The 18,154-nt window shown below is 53.6% G+C and overlaps 3 protein-coding genes across 3 annotated transcripts; all 3 read left to right on the top strand.

Annotated features, from left to right (window-relative positions):
- Positions 1 to 4,564: 4,564 nt before the first annotated feature.
- ColSpa_08972 (uncharacterized protein) lies at positions 4,565 to 5,018 on the top strand (the record flags this gene model as incomplete). The annotated part of the gene is made up of 2 exons (XM_049275184.1): positions 4,565 to 4,968; positions 4,991 to 5,018. 2 exons carry the CDS (start codon positions 4,565 to 4,567, stop codon positions 5,016 to 5,018), a joined length of 432 nt encoding a protein of 143 aa, XP_049131141.1.
- A 9,181-nt stretch (positions 5,019 to 14,199) lies between these two features.
- On the top strand, positions 14,200 to 15,028 carry ColSpa_08973 (uncharacterized protein; the record flags this gene model as incomplete). Its single annotated transcript, XM_049275185.1, is given in 2 exon segments — positions 14,200 to 14,252; positions 14,269 to 15,028. The coding sequence occupies 2 exon segments, from the start codon at positions 14,200 to 14,202 to the stop codon at positions 15,026 to 15,028; spliced, it is 813 nt and encodes a 270-aa protein (XP_049131142.1).
- Positions 15,029 to 16,705: 1,677 nt separating this feature from the next.
- On the top strand, positions 16,706 to 17,956 carry ColSpa_08974 (ankyrin repeat domain-containing protein 50; the record flags this gene model as incomplete). Its single annotated transcript, XM_049275186.1, has 1 exon — positions 16,706 to 17,956. One exon carries the CDS (start codon positions 16,706 to 16,708, stop codon positions 17,954 to 17,956), a length of 1,251 nt encoding a protein of 416 aa, XP_049131143.1.
- Between the last annotated feature and the right edge of the window lie 198 nt (positions 17,957 to 18,154).

Consider the following 18,154-nt stretch of genomic DNA (forward strand, 5'->3'; position numbering starts at 1 on the left):
ATCTGTAGCAGCCATCCCACCCATCGGCTCATTGCACGCAACCCATGGCTGCCTCTCCATCAATCCACCTTCAAGACCAGTGCTCCCCTACTTCAACATTTCAGATTTTCTTAGTGTTGTGGATGTAAGAAAAGGGCATCAAAACACTGGTTTACATTCCCACTACGCCACAACTTCTCCAAAACTCGTCGTACTAATGACGTTAGAGCCTGTCTTAAATTGGTAAGATCATGCCATTTACCTTGCGTCTCATTTCGTTCTCGATGAGGCTGCCAGCCGCAGAAGTGGTCGAGTCGAGTTCATCATCGGAATCTTCCTCTGAGGATACATGAGATACATCCAAACCTGCGGAATGAGCAATAGGACAATTCCCATTCCCGTTGGCCATGTCTTGTGGGAGCCTCAAGCGAACCCGAAAATCAATCGTATCGAGCTCATCCTGGAAGTCAAAATTGGCATACACCTTGAATTGATCGATAGGATCTTTACAGCCTAAGACACCATTAAACTCCATTAAAACATGGTAGCCGCGCGTGTCCTCAGCGCCAGAGATACGGTACCACGGCAGGCGTTCTTCCAAGGCACTAACGAGCTCTTGACAGCTATTGAACTTGCTACCCCGGTATGAGACAAGAGCCATGTCTGCTCCATGTGTGCACTGGATGCGTGTCCTTCGAATACGGTTGCCTTGAGTCAGGATGTATCCAGCCACTCCGCGTTGTTGACCCCCATCCAGCAGCTCGTCTCCAAAGACTGCCCCACAACCAAACTGCGTCTCGAGGTCTGCGGTCGTACCGACGAAGTTCTCAGTCCCTCCTCGCGTTACTTCGTTTGTTTCCATACTTGACATATCGGTATCTGGCTATCAAGAAGTCTTCCTTTGCTTGTTGGTGTAATTTGGCTTATTGTTAAGAACCGTGTTGACTGCTGTTCTGGTACCCTCTGCCATCCGCTCAGGTGTGCGTGTCTAACAGCCGTCCGTGCGTCTCCTGGTGCCCGCTACTTTATGCTTCGTCTTTGTTTCCTTTCCGGTAAAGGTTAGCACCCGCACTGTTTCCTCGTTTAACCGTCACAGTGGGCCTTCTAACTCTGTCTCCAACTGTTGATGTGAGCCAAATAAACGAAAACACCACTGCTAATTTCTCTGGTGTATTGTTTTCGGTAGTTGTGTGATGAAAGAGAAGAGATTGCACGCCTGTGTCTCCCTGCTCTGACGGCGCAGTGCCTTGTTTTTATCACCCCGTGAGTTGGTGAGGTCCTCGCTTCACCAACAATCTTCCTCTTCTGATGCGATTACTTCAGCAAGTCGCACCACACAGCAGGGGGTACCGCACAGCAAGGGGTACCGCGCAGCAGGGGGTACCGCGCATGGAAGCCAAGTGGGTCTCTGTAGAGGTAGCCAATGAGCGACGCAGACGGAGTGTGAGTGACAAGACAATTCTGGGTGATGGCCCCACTATTTGAAACTTTTGGCCATGCGCCTCTCCACCAAGCGCGCGCCGTGCTCGTCACGTCGCGTCTCCATTCCGCCTCTTGGTCATCCAATGGGCGTAGGTAAGCACTCCACTCACCTCGGTTCCCTTACAGTGGTTCTATTATCATGACCAAGTTCGCAGTTAAAGTCCGACCTTAGCTCGCAATATTCCTCAATTATGTTCCAAAGGTGCAGAGACAAACCCGCTACCGATCAAGTTTGAGCGGAATGCGGCAATTAAGACGGCGGTTGGTTATCAGTCACCCAAGGAACGAACCGATGTCGATGTGATTATCTCGACACCCTCAAAGCCTGCAACACCTTGGAACGCCGCGACTTAACTAACAAGACCATAGTCAATGGACTCTTATCGGAATACCGATACTTCTCGAAGAATAACCAAGCGAAACGGCCGAATCCGTCGAAACCACGTAGCACCGATATAGCCAGGGTCTCGAAGGAGCCGTCATGAGGGAACCGTTACAGCCTGCACGGCGGAAATACCCACCGAGATGACCTATAAACATGTTAGCATTATTGTTGAGATGGAGGACCTCGCTGCATTACCACGAGCTGTGTGCGGCTTCCTTAACCGCGCAGGCAGGCTTCTCTACTGTGTAGACATCTGGCAACGCTCACAACAAATTCGGACCCTCGCTTGAGCACTGCTCTTATGGCCCATGATCAAATCAAATAGCACCCAAACTTCAGTCTCGCGAGGTGGCAGGGATTTTACTTAGGAGCACCGGCGGGCACCGGCACGGCGTCAGCAACCCACTCGGGGGAGTTATCGGGTCTGGCAATGCACCAGCATAGCAGAACCAAGCCCTTCCTCCGGTGCCGCTTCTGTCACCAATAATCAGGTTGAATAGCGCCCATGCTTCCGGAGGATTGGTCCATGATAGGTTACACTCCTGCATTGGGGTGTGTGATATCTGTAGGAAGCATATTACTTCGGCCTTTGCCAGCCTCACTTGCGCCCAACGCTCCCTCAAAGCAGTGAATTAATATTGATGCTTGATCAGCTTATGTATGGGCAGACTCAACGTTGATTGGGTCAAAACGACTAAGTTGATTGATTCGAGGGAAGCCCTGCCTCCGCCGCTCCCCAAGTCAACTTGCCCCGGTCCAGTAAGCCACCTTTGCTGTGACAGTGCTTGATACCATGGGAAGAGTCTTGTCGTAGATGACGATTCTATCTGCTTCCGTACCCGACCTCTGCGTTCCGCCGGTTCCTCTGATTATCGATATTGATACAAGCGATGGAAACTTCTGACAGAAGCAACGTCCGATCTTGAACTGGGACCATGATAACGTTAGCTAGGTCACCTTCTACACTTATGAGCATAAGTCGCTTCCTCTTCAGAAGGACATACTGAATCTTTTGAGATGCTCCACATAGTGTCCTTACTTAGACAAAACTGTTTAAATGCACTTATTTGTCGAACCTGATGTGCTTGAGCTGCTTGCTGGAGTCAAAAGCGGATGTCAGCAGGTACAGTTTCAGGACTTCTCTGTTCACTCGCACCGTCACCCAGCACGTTGGCTCCATGATTCGTCCAGACTAGGCAGCCATCGCTGTTTCGGGAGGCTTGGAGAGCACATCATGGCTGTTACTAGCTTTCAGAACCTTTCACGTAGATGCAGAAGAGGAAGCAACTTACGCTCCTGACTATACACGCCACATATTACGGCGCAAGTTGTACTGTAGCTACTTTGAGTAGCATCCATTATTGTTGAAATAGGATAGCGCTGGACATGGCTGGACATTGGATATCCAGCGCGGACTGGCTGCTTTTTGTAAGGAGGTAGAAGAGGAACACACAGAGTTTATTACGCCCTGGCTAAGCCATAAAGGGCTCTTGTATCTATGTTACATGATCACTCCATCCCTTTTAGTTGTTGTCTCAGGTAATAAGCCCCTACGCAAATCCATTTCTGTCTGTGTCATACTTGATTACTTCTTTCAGTGTCGGCGGTTTCTCGTGGAGTTAGTAGCAAGCCGTCTTGAGGCCTCTTCCTCAAGTGTTCAGCGTCCCATCTTTGGCGGCTAAAGCAGGTTCTGCTGTCGGTGGCACGTGGGTGAATATGGGGTTAGTCGGCGGTTAATGTTGGTGATGTCATGCAGTGCGCTTTTCGTCTTAAGTTCAACTTATCTGTATCACACACACACACACACAATTTATTACGCCCGCGGCAAAGCCGAAAGGGCCACTTAAGCTGACTACATGTACACTGCTAAGCTTATGCCTTTATATCCTTGAAGCCCATAAGTGATGTCTCCATTTCCTGCTTTTCCAAATCTGCCGCCTCGCTTCGTTATCCCGCGGTTTGGTTGTATTATCATAGCATGCCATCTTGAAGCCTATTCTCCAAGTTTTCACCGTCCTATCTATGTACTGTACTGTACGGCGGCTGAAGCAGTGCGTGCTGTCTATGGCACGGGTTGTTAGATGGTTAGTGTTATGTCGGGTTTGATGTGTTACAGGGGTCAGCGAAAAGGGATTCATCTCATATTCGACACACTTCTCTCTTTCCGCACGGACGTTTGACATCTTGGCACCAACACAGTCTGACTTAGCACGGTAGTACTTGACCTAGAGGAACCTTAAGTTGACAGGGGTGCTCCATTCATGGTTCGGAGCAGACATCGGCTTTGGTGTCATCACTAGCAGGGGTCCTAAGTGGGTTGAAAAAGCCCATTCTGGATTACCCAACCCCTGTCATTGGAGATGGAGGGCGTGCCCAAGTGTGTGGGTCGATCGTCGGATGACGGATATTGTGTTTGGCATGTATTTCCGTCGGCCAGGGATCAATATACACTGTGTAAGCATCAAAAACGGCTTATGTGTCCGTGCGGAAAGAGATTAGAGAGTTGAAGAACGTGAAGGCCTTTTCGCTGACTACAGTAAGGGGTGTGAAGGCCACCACAGTAATCTCGCTGAATATACCTAGATTCGGGGATCTCAGCTTATTATCATATTTTGTTGTTGCTGTTGAGAGTCAGTCGGGTGTTTTGCGAAAGGGGTGGTATTGAGACGCGTGGCGCGACACTAGTGGACCCACTTTCGGCGCGTCCCGTCGTGAAACATGCAGGCGGAGTCGGACACCATCAACGTCGCGTCCGACTCGGGGGAGGCCAGCGGAACGGAACGGCCACCGCGACGGATACGCAAACCGACGACCAAAGTCCGACTGAACGAAGGAAACAAAGAGATTGCCGACAATGGAAGCGCAGAGGCGAACGATCTCGGAGGAAATGGGGTGCGGAGGACTACCACCAGGGGCGCGTCAGCCGCGAGAGGAAGGACCAAGACGACCGAGGACGACGACAGAACCCTGCTGCTGGACATGGGAAAGCAGATGAGGGAGCTTCACGCATCCCTCCAGGTGGTTTTCAATGCATGGAAGAAATCAGAACTGCGCAACAAGGACATCCAGGCCGAGCTTCGACAAGTCACGGACGAACTTCGGACGGCGAACGAGGAACTCGGGTCAATCAAAGACGAGTTGCAGACGGTCCGCGACGACCTGCAGGCGTTAAAGCAGCAAGTGGAAGACGATAACACGAAGACACGCGAAAAGATCGAGGCTTTTGCGACTCAGGCTTCGGCGCAAAGCGGCCCCAGTCCGTCCTACGCCGCCGTCGCCCGAATCCCCTCAACCAACCAAACCAGCGATGCACGGACCCGTACGTCCGGCGTGAACCCGACCAACGTGGCTGACACTCTGTACTGCACGATCGATACCTCACGAGTTGAAGCAGAAGATGACAACAAGCCCAACGCGGGCGCGATCAGGGCGGCAGTGGAAAAGGAGATGCGAGCGGACGGCCATACGGGATGGCGGTGTCAGGCCGTCACCGTGAACCCAAGAAACGAGAATCTCATCAGAATCGTCTGCCGAGGCGACGCGGAGCACCAAATGGTCAAGCAAATCGCGCAGACGAAGATTGCCCCAGGCATGCGCGTCCGAGACGACGATCTGTATCCGATCAAGGTAGACTTTGTGCGATGGTCGGCGGTGTGGGAGGAGAAAGGAAAGTACAGAAGTGAAGCGGCAGAGGAGTTCAGCAAGGAAAACGACACCACCGTCGCCAAAATCGTATGGTTAAGCGACCAAGAAAACCCGAAACAGTACGGATCGATGGCGGTCTACTTGACCAAAGCTAGTGACGCCAGAAGGCTCATCTCAGAGGGCTATTTCCACGCCAGTGGAGAGTCTGGAAATACGGGAGTGTTCAAGCCCCAGTCTCGGACACATCAGTGCTTCAAATGTCAGCAGATCGTCCGGCATAAGGCAGAGAAATGCGAGAACAGCCTAGTATGTGGGCGGTGCGCCCAGGAGGGCCATCACCACAAGGAGTGCCGCGAAACAGTCCTGAAGTGTGTTCCCTGCGGAGGTCCGCACGAATCCTTCAGCAAGAAGTGTCCGAAGCTCTACCCATCTCTCCATGAGTAGAAACCTTCAGACCCTTCAACTGAATGTAAGGAAACAGGATGCAGTGCACGAAAGCCTGATGAACGATGAGCAACTGCGAGACTTCACAGTCATAGCGGTGCAGGAACCATGGGTGTGGAAGAGAGAGGGCAAGATCTTGACGGTGCCGATGCGGCACAGCAGGTGGACCAGGATGGTTCCGACGGCGTGGAGGGAAGAAGGACGATGGGGGATCAGGAGCATGTTGTGGGTCAACAAGGAGATCGAAGCGGAGCAGGTGCCGATACCGTCACCTGACATGACGGGAGCCATTCTTCGACTCTCGGGTCGCCGAGTGCTGGTTGTGTCGGTGTACGTTCCGGGACAGGAGCCCGAGATGCTCCGTCGCACGTGTTGCATGTTACGGCAAGCAATCGCGGACGTCAGGAGTGGCGCGGGCGAGGTGGTGGATGTGGTCTTTGTGGGAGACTTCAACCGACACGACCAACTATGGGAGGGGACGACATCTCGGCGAGCAGGCAGGGAGAGGCAGACCCGATCATCGACTTGATGAGTGACCTCTCCCTCTGTAGCCTCTTGCCGAGGGGGACGAAGACGTGGCAGAAGAACGACGCAGCAACAACGATTGACCTGGCCATCGCGTCGGAGGAGCTGACACGGATGATGATAAGATGTATTGTGCACGGGACAGACCACGGATCGGACCATCGGGCGATTGAGACTATGTTCGAGATTGCGACTCCGGGCGTGGACGGCAAGCCTCGACTTTTGTTCAAGAACGCCCCATGGAAGGCGATCAATGCCAGGATTGAGACAGCAATGCAATGCATCCCTATGGGAGGCACTGTGCAGCAACAGACGGACCGGCTCATGTCGGTAGTATCGGAAGCGGTTGAGGCCCTGACGCCCACAGCCAAGCCGTCTAGGTATGCGAAGAGGTGGTGGACGGAGGACCTCACTCAGCTCCGTCGGATCCACACAGTCTGGAGGAACCGGGCGAGGGCAGAGAGACGGGCTGGCCACTGCCCACCGGATCTGGAGGAGCGAGCCCAAGCCGCGGCGAAGCAGTATCACGACGCCATCCGACAACAAAAGAAGAAGCACTGGCACGAGTTTCTGGCCAACGATACGAACATCTGGAAGGCAGCCAAGTATCTATGCGCCGACAAAGGCGCCTCTTTTGACAAAATTCCTCAGCTTACTAGGGCGGACGGCTCAAAGACGGAAGAAAACGGAGAACAGGCAGAAGAACTACTATCTACCTTCTTCCCTCCGCTCCCGAACAACATCGAAGACGAGGGGCAGCGTCCACAGCGGTCGCCTGTACCCTTCCCCGAGATCACGTTGGAAGAGGTGGAGAGACAGCTGTTTGCAGCGAAATCGTGGAAGGCGCCCGGAGAGGACGGGTTGCCAGTAGCCGTGTGGAAGCAGACGTGGCCCGCAGTGAAGCATCGGGTTCTCGCTCTGTTCCGAGCTTCGATGAACGAGGGAGAACTGCCTAGGCAATGGAGACATGCGAAGATCATCCCGCTGAAGAAACCGAACAAGAACGACTACACCATCGCGAAGGCCTGGCGACCGATCTCGCTGTTGTCGACGCTGGGGAAAGTGCTGGAATCGGTGATAGCCGAGAGGATATCGCATGCTGTCGAAACATACGGGCTCCTGCCCACGAGTCACTTCGGGGCTCGGAAGCAGCGATCGGCAGAGCAGGCGCTGGTTCTGCTTCAGGACTACATCTACAGAGCATGGAGGAGGAGGAAAATCCTCAGTCTGGTCAGTTTCGACGTCAAAGGCGCGTACAACGGAGTGTATAAAGAAAGACTACTTCAGAGGCTCAGGGCGAGGGGAATCCCGGAAAAGCTGGTGGCGTGGGTGGATGCGTTCTGTTCGCAACGGACAGCAAGCATTCAGGTCAACGGCCAGGACTCGGAGGTTCGCTCTCTGCCCCAAGCGGGCCTACCTCAGGGTTCGCCGCTGTCCCCTGTTCTGTTTCTGTTCTTCAACGCCGACTTGGTCCAGCACCAAATCAACGAAAATGGAGGTGCACTAGCATTCGTAGACGACTATACGGCATGGGTCACCGGACCATCACGAGAGGCGAACCGACAGGGGGTCCAGGCCATCATCGACCGAGCCCTCGACTGGGAGCGACGAAGCGGAGCGACCTTCGAGACAGACAAGACAGCCATTATACACTTTACACGGAACTGGCGCCAGCCAGAGGACTGGTCCCCTTTCAGTATCAAGGGGGACATCGTCCGGCCCAAAGACCAGGTAAAGATTCTAGGCGTGATCATGGACACCAAGCTCCGCTTCAAGCAACACGTGGCAGAAGCGGCATCGAAGGGCCTCGAAGCCGTGCTGGAGCTCAGACGACTCAAGGGCTTGTCACCGTCAACGGCGAGACAGCTCTTCGTGGCGGCGGTGGCCCCCACGATGGACTACGCATCGACCGTCTGGAAACACACGTGTAACGCAGCCCAGATGAAGGTCATCAACAGGGTGCAGAGGATCGGGGCTCAAGCAGTTGTGGGAACCTTCAACTCGGTGGCTACAGCGGTTGCCGAAGCAGAAGCAAGCATACAGTCAGCCCAGGAACGATTCGAAAGGAAAGCGATCAAATTCTGGGTGCGTCTCCGGACATTACCGAACAATCATCCGCTGCGACATATCAGAGTCAATACCTTCAAGAGGCACATCTCGCCTTTCCAGACGATGGCCGCGGCCTACCGTGACTTGTCCCTGGACAGACTGGAGACCATCAACGCGTTTTCGCTGTCACCATGGGAGAACCGAGTGCAGACGGTGGTTGAAGACGATGGAGACAAGGCAAGCGCAGCGATTAAGACAGGCTGGGCCGCAAAGATCGCGACAGCTAGTTCGGCAAGAAATGGAGTCGTGGGCTTCGGGAGAGCACTGCATCTCCCTAAGTCACACACGGGAGGCGGCTTCACGACAACGGAATCATGCACAGTCGGTCTCAGGACGGAGCAGAACCCGTTCACGGCAGAGCTTCAGGCGATGGCGACGGCAGTAGAGTCCCTCTCGGAGAGGATCCGTCACCTTGTCATATACTTGTTTGCCAGCAGCAAAGCCGCCGTGCTAGCAGTAAGCAGACCCCGACAGCAATCAGGCCAGCAAGAGATCCGTCGTATCTACGAGGCTATCAGTGTCCTACAAAACAGAGGCAACAGAGTGTCACTATTCTGGCTCCCGGCTGGGGTAAAGTCGAAGCTCGTCAAGGAGGCCAAGGCAGCGGCAAAGGAGAGTACCCAACAAGGGAAAACACCTAGGAAGAAGCCAGCCAGGGCTTTCTCAACCACGCTTAGGAACGCGTTACAGAGGGTACAGGAGACGAACCCCGGAATACCAGAGTGGGTCGGAAAGTTCTCAAAGAGAGTCGACTCGGCTCTGCCAGGAAAGCACACACGGCAACTGTACGATTCATTTTCATGGAAGCAGGCCAGCACACTGGCCCAGCTGCGGACGGGGATGGCAAGGCTCAACTGGTACCTGCACCAGATCAGGGCGGCCGCCTCGGATCAATGTGCATGCGGACAAGCAACAGAGACGGTTGAGCATTTTCTCTTCCGGTGCACCCAATGGACAGCACAACGCGCACCGATGATCCAACGGACTGATACGCACAGAGGTAACCTGTCATTTTACTTAGGCGGAAAGGCCGCATCAGACCCTGACGACTGGTCACCATGCATGGATGTCGTAAGAGAGACAGTGAAGTTTGCCATGGCAACGGGACGACTCGATATGCAGGTCAACCAAACATAGGACAGGAACAGCATAACATCACATCACTAACATTAACCACCGACTAACCCCATACGCACCCTCGTGCCACCGACAGCAGGGCTCGCTTCAGCCGCCGAAGATAGGGACCTGAACACTTGGAGGAAGTGCTCCAAGATGGCCTGCTACTAACCTCACGAGAAATTGCAATCATCGGAAGGCGTAATCAAAGATGACGCAGACGGAAGTGGATTTCATACACGGGGCTTATTTTGAGACTAGGGTAAAAACTCAACAAGGGAAGCATGTAAGACACATAGACGTTAGAGCCCTTTATGGCTTAGCCAGGGCGTAATAAACTCAGTGAGTGAGTAAGGGGTGTCCTCCTATTCCGTCATTCATCGCCTTGCGTCGAGCCGGCCCGTTGCCAGCGCGAAACTTATTGTCGCTCGAACCGCTTGCATGTTTGGCGTACATTTGTCGTCGTCCGACGGGCTGTTGCCTCCCAGATAAAAGGATATGTTGATTCTCTGTGTCTCTGTGCACTGGAGCATCTCGCTTCTGAACGTTGTCCATTTTGTGCACCGGAAGAGGAAATGCTCAACCGTCTCTGCTGCCTGTCCGCAAGCCCCGAACAACCCACTCCTTCCGGGAAGCCACTCGGCCGGCCGTGGCTGTGCCTTACCGACCCCGTTAGCCTATTGCTCCACATGGAGACCTTCCCACAGGAGTGTCTCGGCCCGGGGCAAAGCCGAGACGGTGCCGCCCCGTATCCGGTACGGGCTATACGGTCGCGTCGTCCGAGTTTGCACTTGAATCCGGCCGCAACGGCAGTCCCGTCTCTGAGCCGACAGACATGCGCCTCCGTCCTCTCGAGCGTCTCAAGTGCAGGGGCTATTACGCCGGCGATACCACGTCTTCTTAGACGCCCCAGGTACGAACTGGGAGTGCATCAAATGAACCGGCGATACCGCGTTCAAGCGACGGCCCAGGTACCAGCTGGGAACGCAGCTCCCCCGCTGCCTTCTGGTCACGACCACGGCGCTACGGCCCACCGGAAACCCTGGGCGCAACCCCAGGTCCAGCTTACCGTTACCGCGACTCGTTTCCGACTCGCAGCCGACCATGTCTTGCAGATCAGAGGCGCAGAGCAGCCGTCACGCCGGCACGACTACTCGCACTCTGTCCACGTACCCAACCCATGTACGCCGTATGATGTTCGATCGCGGTGCGCTGTGTCCTCGGGATCGGTCCGGCCGCTTTTCCTGTGCTCGAAGCTTAACAAGTCTGCTGACACCATTTCTACCCGTCGGTCTTAACAACTTCCATTACGCTCGACCAGAGCACGTAGGCTTGTTCCGAGCCCTCGCCGGGAGACGCGCCGATGCCTCATGATGCTCGACTCGTCCGCCTCCCGAGCCCAGAGCTGGATGGGCCGGAGGGTGTCCTGTCTCTTCATCGACGTCAGCCAATGTCAAGTCGGATGGTTTTCTTACGCCAGTATCCCCCGTGTAGCATGTTGGTTTCGGAAATGGCGTGGATGGTGCGGCGGTCGTTGATCGCGTAGTCCGTTTGTAGGTTCGAGAGTGCCGATGAAAATTTTCATAGCACCATCCAACCGCGGTTTTTCGACCGCGCGCGACACACCGCGCCACACCAACCACTCCTACTGACACCGGACACCACGAGAAGGTCTGCCACATCGTCCTACTGCTTTTTCAAGCAGCATCCAGTGTGCTCACTGGAGGCTCGTACATCCAGGCACGGTGGAAAGTGAGAGCGGCGCGCCTCGCAGACTGCTCTGGCGGGCGGGAGGCGAAACACGGTTCGGAAATACGCAGCCCCAAGGCGCAGGCGCTGATGAGGATGGGTGGGCCACCTGAATTGTGGCGTAACCTGGCCATTAGAGCGCTCCTGATATAAACAATAAGCGTACTACGGCCTGAGGCTTATTCACCACGTCCATCTCTTTCCACAACATCCTTTCTACATCTACCCAACATGCCTAGATTGAACATCGAGGAACGGATCACAGGTGATCCAACATGATCCCTGTTCTTCACTCCTAGCTCTTTCAATGGACCAACAGACGCTTTGGTATTGAGACAATGTTTCTAGCCAATCGCAGCAAGAATGTGCGGTTCGCGTCCCTTTATGCATGAATGTTCACATCCTCACTTCAATTTGCAAACGCATGTTAGCAGAGTCCTTGCTCCGAACGGAGCATGCCAACCAGGGCGGCAGTTAGACAAGAGCAACGTCCTCAGCAGCTCCATCAAACCACACTTCCCCTCACTCCCCGAAACGCTAAGTTGATCAAGAGGTGCTCTCAGTGGACGTCATCATCGATGCCGATTCCGACGTGCTTCCGGCCGTTTTGATGAACGAAGTAATGTGTGTGGAGGGAGGGGCTGATGAGTCAGCAATGGCCAGACGGTGGTCAGTGAGGGATCCCCGACGTGGTTCCAGGGCGGCGCCGTCTTGCCTCCTCTCGGTTATCGCGCTTTGGCTTAAGAGCCTTGATGTGACTGAAAGTGGCGGCTTCTGAACGAACGGATAGGCTGTTGCGCTTTCCATATTTATCGCATGCAAATCTTGCAAGAACTCTTCATCTGTACGTTTGCTGTCATGATTGACTGCGACGGTACCCACATGTAACCCACCAGGCGAGTCACCAGAGAGAATGCACATTTTCAATGCCCTCCGACGCTGATGGCGGAGTTCTTCCGTTCCGAACCCGGCCTGTGCCGTTGGCCTGCATACTTGAATGTCTGACTACAGCGACCCAACTACATATTAATCCGGCCCTCACAAGCCCGAAATGGTGGGCATTGCTCCTTGAAACGGACGGAGCGGAGCATGGTAAAACCGACACAGAAACATCTTAGACGGTGAGCTTGACCGTTTGTGTGAGCTTCCAGCGTCTTGTCACTGGGGGGTGTCGCTCTAATGAGGCCAAACCTGGGTTGACTGCAGGACACGCTTGATGCCTGAGCGCTTAGGCGACAGTACTGTCCAAGACCGAGACACCAACCAATGGGCACTGCAGAGCACTGCAGGTCTTGACCGATCAACAGCTTGATCATGGTTATCAACTTCATGCAAAGTACGCGTGTACATTCACAATGATGAGGGTGGTGCCGCGAATGTTCGTCCGTGTATTCTCTGTCGCACTGCAGAAACCTTTACTTTCCAACCTGCGGCCAAGGTGGTGTTGAGGTACCGGTACGACTTGCCTCGGCCGATATGCAAGCCAGCCAACCAACCCAGACTCGAAGCTTATTAATTCGCGTTCCCGAACATAAGCCGGGGGCTGACTAAGTATCGTCTGTTCAGACGCGTCCGGCGAACTTGATAATTATCCATGCGCAAATGCCATGTTTGAGTTGCGCCTCACTAACACGACTTCATTAAAGAACCAACTATAGGAGAGCACATGCGAATAATGTAACTTCTGCATATTGGATTATGTAGTAAGTACAGACGGACGCGACAATTAAAACTAGGACCGCCGTACGCCATTGTAAAGTCTGCTTTTGTTTCATCGGTCGTGTGCCACAGATCCAAATGGAACTTGTACAGCTATAGCCATTCGCCCGGTGATCGGCCTTTTTGGGCACCAGAACGCACCTCAATATTACTGTATTCTCTATCGTCTTTATGACCGCAGTCTTCCAGGATTCCTGCTGACTTTCTTAAGTGTTCTTAGCTATAGCTATTAGTAGTGCAACTAACTAGCCAGTATTGGCCTTCAAGAAGTTCGAAATGAACCCTTGAGCACAGCCTTACGCTGAGAGTAGCTAACCGATGACCGATGCAGTTGAGCGATCCAGTGGCTGAAATGGCGCCAACGAGCGTGGATGCTGACCTCCTCTCTCCCGATGATTGGCAGTAATGGCATAAAGAAGTGGGGTTTCCATGGATCGCGTAGAGCCTGATGGAGACCGCGTAAAGCAACGGCCACGCGACAACACAGCCTGAGTGTGGCGTAAGTCATGCAACCACCGATGATGCCCGGCGGAGTTCCAGTTTACAACAAAGCAGAGCGCATGCGGTGCTGTCAGCTAGTAGATCACTCTGCATAGGATTAGTCACCATCGAGCGACCTGGGCCAGATGCAGGCACTCCAAGCACCGTCGAATCACGCATCCCGGCCAAGCCACTTAAGACGAAGAATAACCAATAAGCAATAGTTAACTTCTTCTCTTTACCTACAATGCTCATGCGGAGGTGACTCCACAGCTTGACATACGCTCATTGGCACCTCTCTCACCGAAGGACGAAAAGATCCTTGTCGCCCGACATGTCATGCAAGTCCAGAGCGAATCTGCCTTGCTGCCTCGACGCCTCTGCGACCAGCAGCAGTCCGCAAGGCGGCTTTTTCGTCGGCCTCTATTCCGAACTACCGCATAGTTCAAACCGTTGCCTCTTCCGCGCGATACACATCCTCTACATCCTGTACAGCACTCCCTCGCGCAGTGCACTTTCTACGCAATAAGGCTGCCACCAGCAGCCACCTCATTCACCTCACAAGCATGTCGGACCCTCAGAACTATACTGTTGGCTGGATCTGCGCCATCACCACCGAGTTTGTCGCTGCACAGCTTTCCCAACATCCGGCTCGGATTGATGGTCGGCATCGGAGGCGGCGCGCCGAGTCAGAAGCACGACATCCGCCTCGGCGACATCGTGGTGAGCAGTCCCCGTGACGGCAAAGGCGGAGTTTTCCAGTACGACTTTGGCAAGACGATACAGAATCAGACGTTTCTGGAAACGGGGTTCCTGAACCAATCTCCGAAAGTACTGCGAGCGGCCGTAGGTGGACTCAAAGCTATGTACGAGGCGGATGGCCACCAGCTTGACGACGATGTTAAGAGGGTTATCGGGAAGAAGCCTCGACTCCGAAAGAAGTACTCGCGGCCACATCCGAGCAGCGACAGGCTGTACAAATCAGACATCGTGCATGCGCCGGACACGGAGGAAGGCTGCATCAAACTATGCGGAGACGATTCATCCCACCTCGTACCGCGCCGCGAACGGGACGAAGACGAAGACAACCCGGCAGTTCACTATGGACTAATCGCCTCTGCCAATCAGCTCATGAAGGACGCACTGGTCCGGGACAGACTGGCGGCCGAAAAAGACGTGTTGTGTTTTGAGATGGAGGCGGCCGGCCTGATGAACCATTTCCCGTGTCTGGTCATCCGGGGCATATGCGACTATTCCGACTCGCACAAGAACAAAGAGTGGCAGGGTTTTGCGGCTATGGTGGCTGCAGCGTACGCAAAAGACCTTCTTCGCCAGATCCCGCCCAACAAAATCGAGGCTGAGAGGAGGGTTGCAGAAGTCCTGGGATCAAGTTAGTGTTCTGTTTCTTTACAATTCTACGACTACGATTGAAGCTCTATTGATTAAATACCTTTGTAGTACATGCAGATGTTTCTCAAATACGCTTGACCGCAAAAGATTTGCAACAAAGCCTGCATTTTCAGGAAGTCATGCAGTGGCTCGCTCCGCCAGATCCATCAATGAATTATAACAAAGCCTTCGAGCAACGTCATGAAGGTACAGGCCAGTGGTTTCTCGACAGCGAGGAATATTCGACGTGGAAAAAAGGGCCAAAGTCCTCTCTATGGCTTCACGGCATCCCGGGCTGCGGTAAGACTGTCCTAAGTTCAACGGTTATCAAGGACCTCAGCAGCACTAAATCTTACCCGGGAAGTCTTCTCTACTTTTACTTTGACTTTACCGACACTAGCAAGCAATCGCTTGAGAGAGCGCTTCGGTCGCTTATCGCTCAGCTCTACCATAAAAGTCACGACGTCCAGACGCATCTGGATTCACTTTACTCCTCGTGCAAAAATGCTTCGCAACAGCCAAGTGTGGACTTACTGATCTCGACATTCGAGGCCATGGCGCAAAAGATCGGCGAAGTATGGATCGTCCTGGATGCACTCGACGAATGCCAAACGAGAACAGGCCCAAAAAACGAAGGGTTGTTACACTGGATTGAGAGTCTTTCAAACTCACCGCAAGTGAATGCGCACCTTCTTGTGACGAGTCGCCCTGAACACGATATCAAATCAGCATTGGAGAGATACATCGACAATCAGATCCCTCTCCAGAGCGACCTTGTTACAGAAGACATACGTGCGTATGTTCATGGAACAGTGAGACAACACGAAGGATTTAAGAGGTGGCGAACGCGAGAAACGATCCTAAATGAGATCGAAAGCCACCTGATGGAAAAAGCCAACGGAATGTAAGGCAAAATCAATATCTTCAACATCTGTTGCTAAGTTACAACACAGGTTCCGCTGGGTTTCATGCCAACTTGATGCTCTCGAAAAATGCCCTGATCCCAACAGTCTTCGGCAAACGCTACGATCGCTACCAAGGACACTGGACGAAACATATGCCCAAGTCCTACGAAGAATTCCGCCTGAATTCGAGAAAAATGCGAAGCGGTTATTACAGTTTCTTGCCTTTTCTGCACGACCTCTACGAATTGAAGAAGCTGTCGACGTTATTACGGTAGACACCAAAAGCAAGCCCAGGTTTGACGCCGAGAACAGAATGCCGCAACCAGACGAAATCTCTATCTACTGTTCAAGCTTAGTAGCTGTTGTCACTCGATATAATAACAGCAGAGACAATAAGGGCAGAGAGCTACAGCTTGCGCATTTCTCAGTAAAGGAATACCTGATATCTGATCGAGTAGAGCAAAACATCTCTAAAGCCTTCAGAGAGCCACTAGCTAGAGCCGCTATCACAGAAGTCTGTCTTACGTACCTCTTGGAGCTAGACCACAACCTTTCGCCACTGAAGATTAGACAGCTATACCCACTCGCACAGTATGCTGCACGATATTGGATGAGCCATGCTATCAAAGCCGACATCAGTCAAGTCCTTAAACTCATTGGAGAGTTTTGCCTACATAAGGAATCTCCTAAAACATGCTACCAATTGTACAAACCAGATGAGCCATGGAATGAGGAACCGAACTCTGTTCATGAAGCCAAGACCCCTGTGTTATACTATATGGCATTTGGAGGCCATAAGGAGGTCGTCCAGATGCTTCTCGACAAGGGAGCAGACGTCAACGTCCAGGGCGGCCACTTCGGCAACGCTCTCCAAGTCGCTTCATACGGAGGTCACAAAGAGGTCGTCCAGATGCTTCTAGACAAAGGAGCAGACGTCAACGCCCAGGGCGGCGAGTACGGCAACGCTCTCCAGGGCGCTTCATACGGAGGTCACGAAGAGATCGTCCAGATGCTTCTAGACAAGGGAGCAGACGTCAACGCCCAGGGCGGCCCCTACGGCAACGCTCTCCAAGCTGCTTCATTTGGAGGCCACAAGGAGGTCGTCCAGATACTCCTCGACAAGGGAGCAGAGGTCCACGCCCAGGGCGGCGAGTACGGCAACGCTCTCCAGGGCGCTTCATATGGGGGCCACAAAGAGATCGTCCAGATGCTTCTCGACAAGGGAGCAGACGTCAACGCCCAGGGCGGCGAGTACGGCAACGCTCTCCAAGCTGCTTCATTTGGAGGCCACAAGGAGGTCATCCAGATACTCCTCGACAAGGGAGCAGACATTGGAAACGCTCTCCAAGCTGCTTCATACGGAGGCCACAAGGAGATCGTCCAGATGCTTCTCGACAAGGGAGCAGACATCAACGCCCAGGGTGGCAACATCGGCAACGCTCTCCAAGCTGCTTCATTTGGAGGCCACAAGGAGGTCGTCCAGATACTCCTCGACAAGGGAGCACACGTCAACGCCCAGGGCGGCCACTTCGGCAACGCTCTCCAGGGCGCTTCATATGGGGGCCACAAAGAGATCGTCCAGATGCTTCTCGACAAGGGAGCAGAGGTCCACGCCCAGGGCGGCGAGTACGGCAACGCTCTCCAAGCCGCTTCAGACGAAGGTCACAAAGAGATCGTCCAGATGCTCGTCAACAAGGGAGCAGACGTCAATACTCAGGGCGGCCACTTCGGCAGTGCTCTTCAAGCTGCTTCGCTTAGAGGCCACAAGGAGATCGTCCAGATGCTCCTCAACAAGGGAGCAGACATCACGGTCGCTAATGAGGGCGGATGGACACCGTTCTATTCAGCCTCAGGCAGCGGCCATCTCGAGGTTGTCAAACTGCTTCTCGACAAGGGAGCAGACATCACAGTTGCTGATAACGATGGATGGACGCCGCTTCACGCAGCATCAGGCAGCAGCCATCTTGAGGTAGTCAAGCTGCTTCTCGACAAGGGAGCAGACATCACGGTCGCTGACAAAGATGGATGAACGCCGCTTAAAGCAGCCTCAGGTAACGGCCATCTCGAAGTGGTCAAACTGCTTCTTGACAAGGGAGCAGACATCACGGTCGCCACGAAAGACAACCGATCACCCCTCTTATGGGCGGCAAAGAACGGACATGAAGCTGTTGTTAACATGCTGATCGATACAGGTAAGGCCGACGTGGACTTGATAGACACAGAGGGC

This window comes from Colletotrichum spaethianum (genome assembly GCF_022836535.1).
Source record: "Colletotrichum spaethianum MAFF 239500 DNA, contig25, whole genome shotgun sequence".
NCBI lineage: Eukaryota > Fungi > Ascomycota > Sordariomycetes > Glomerellales > Glomerellaceae > Colletotrichum > Colletotrichum spaethianum.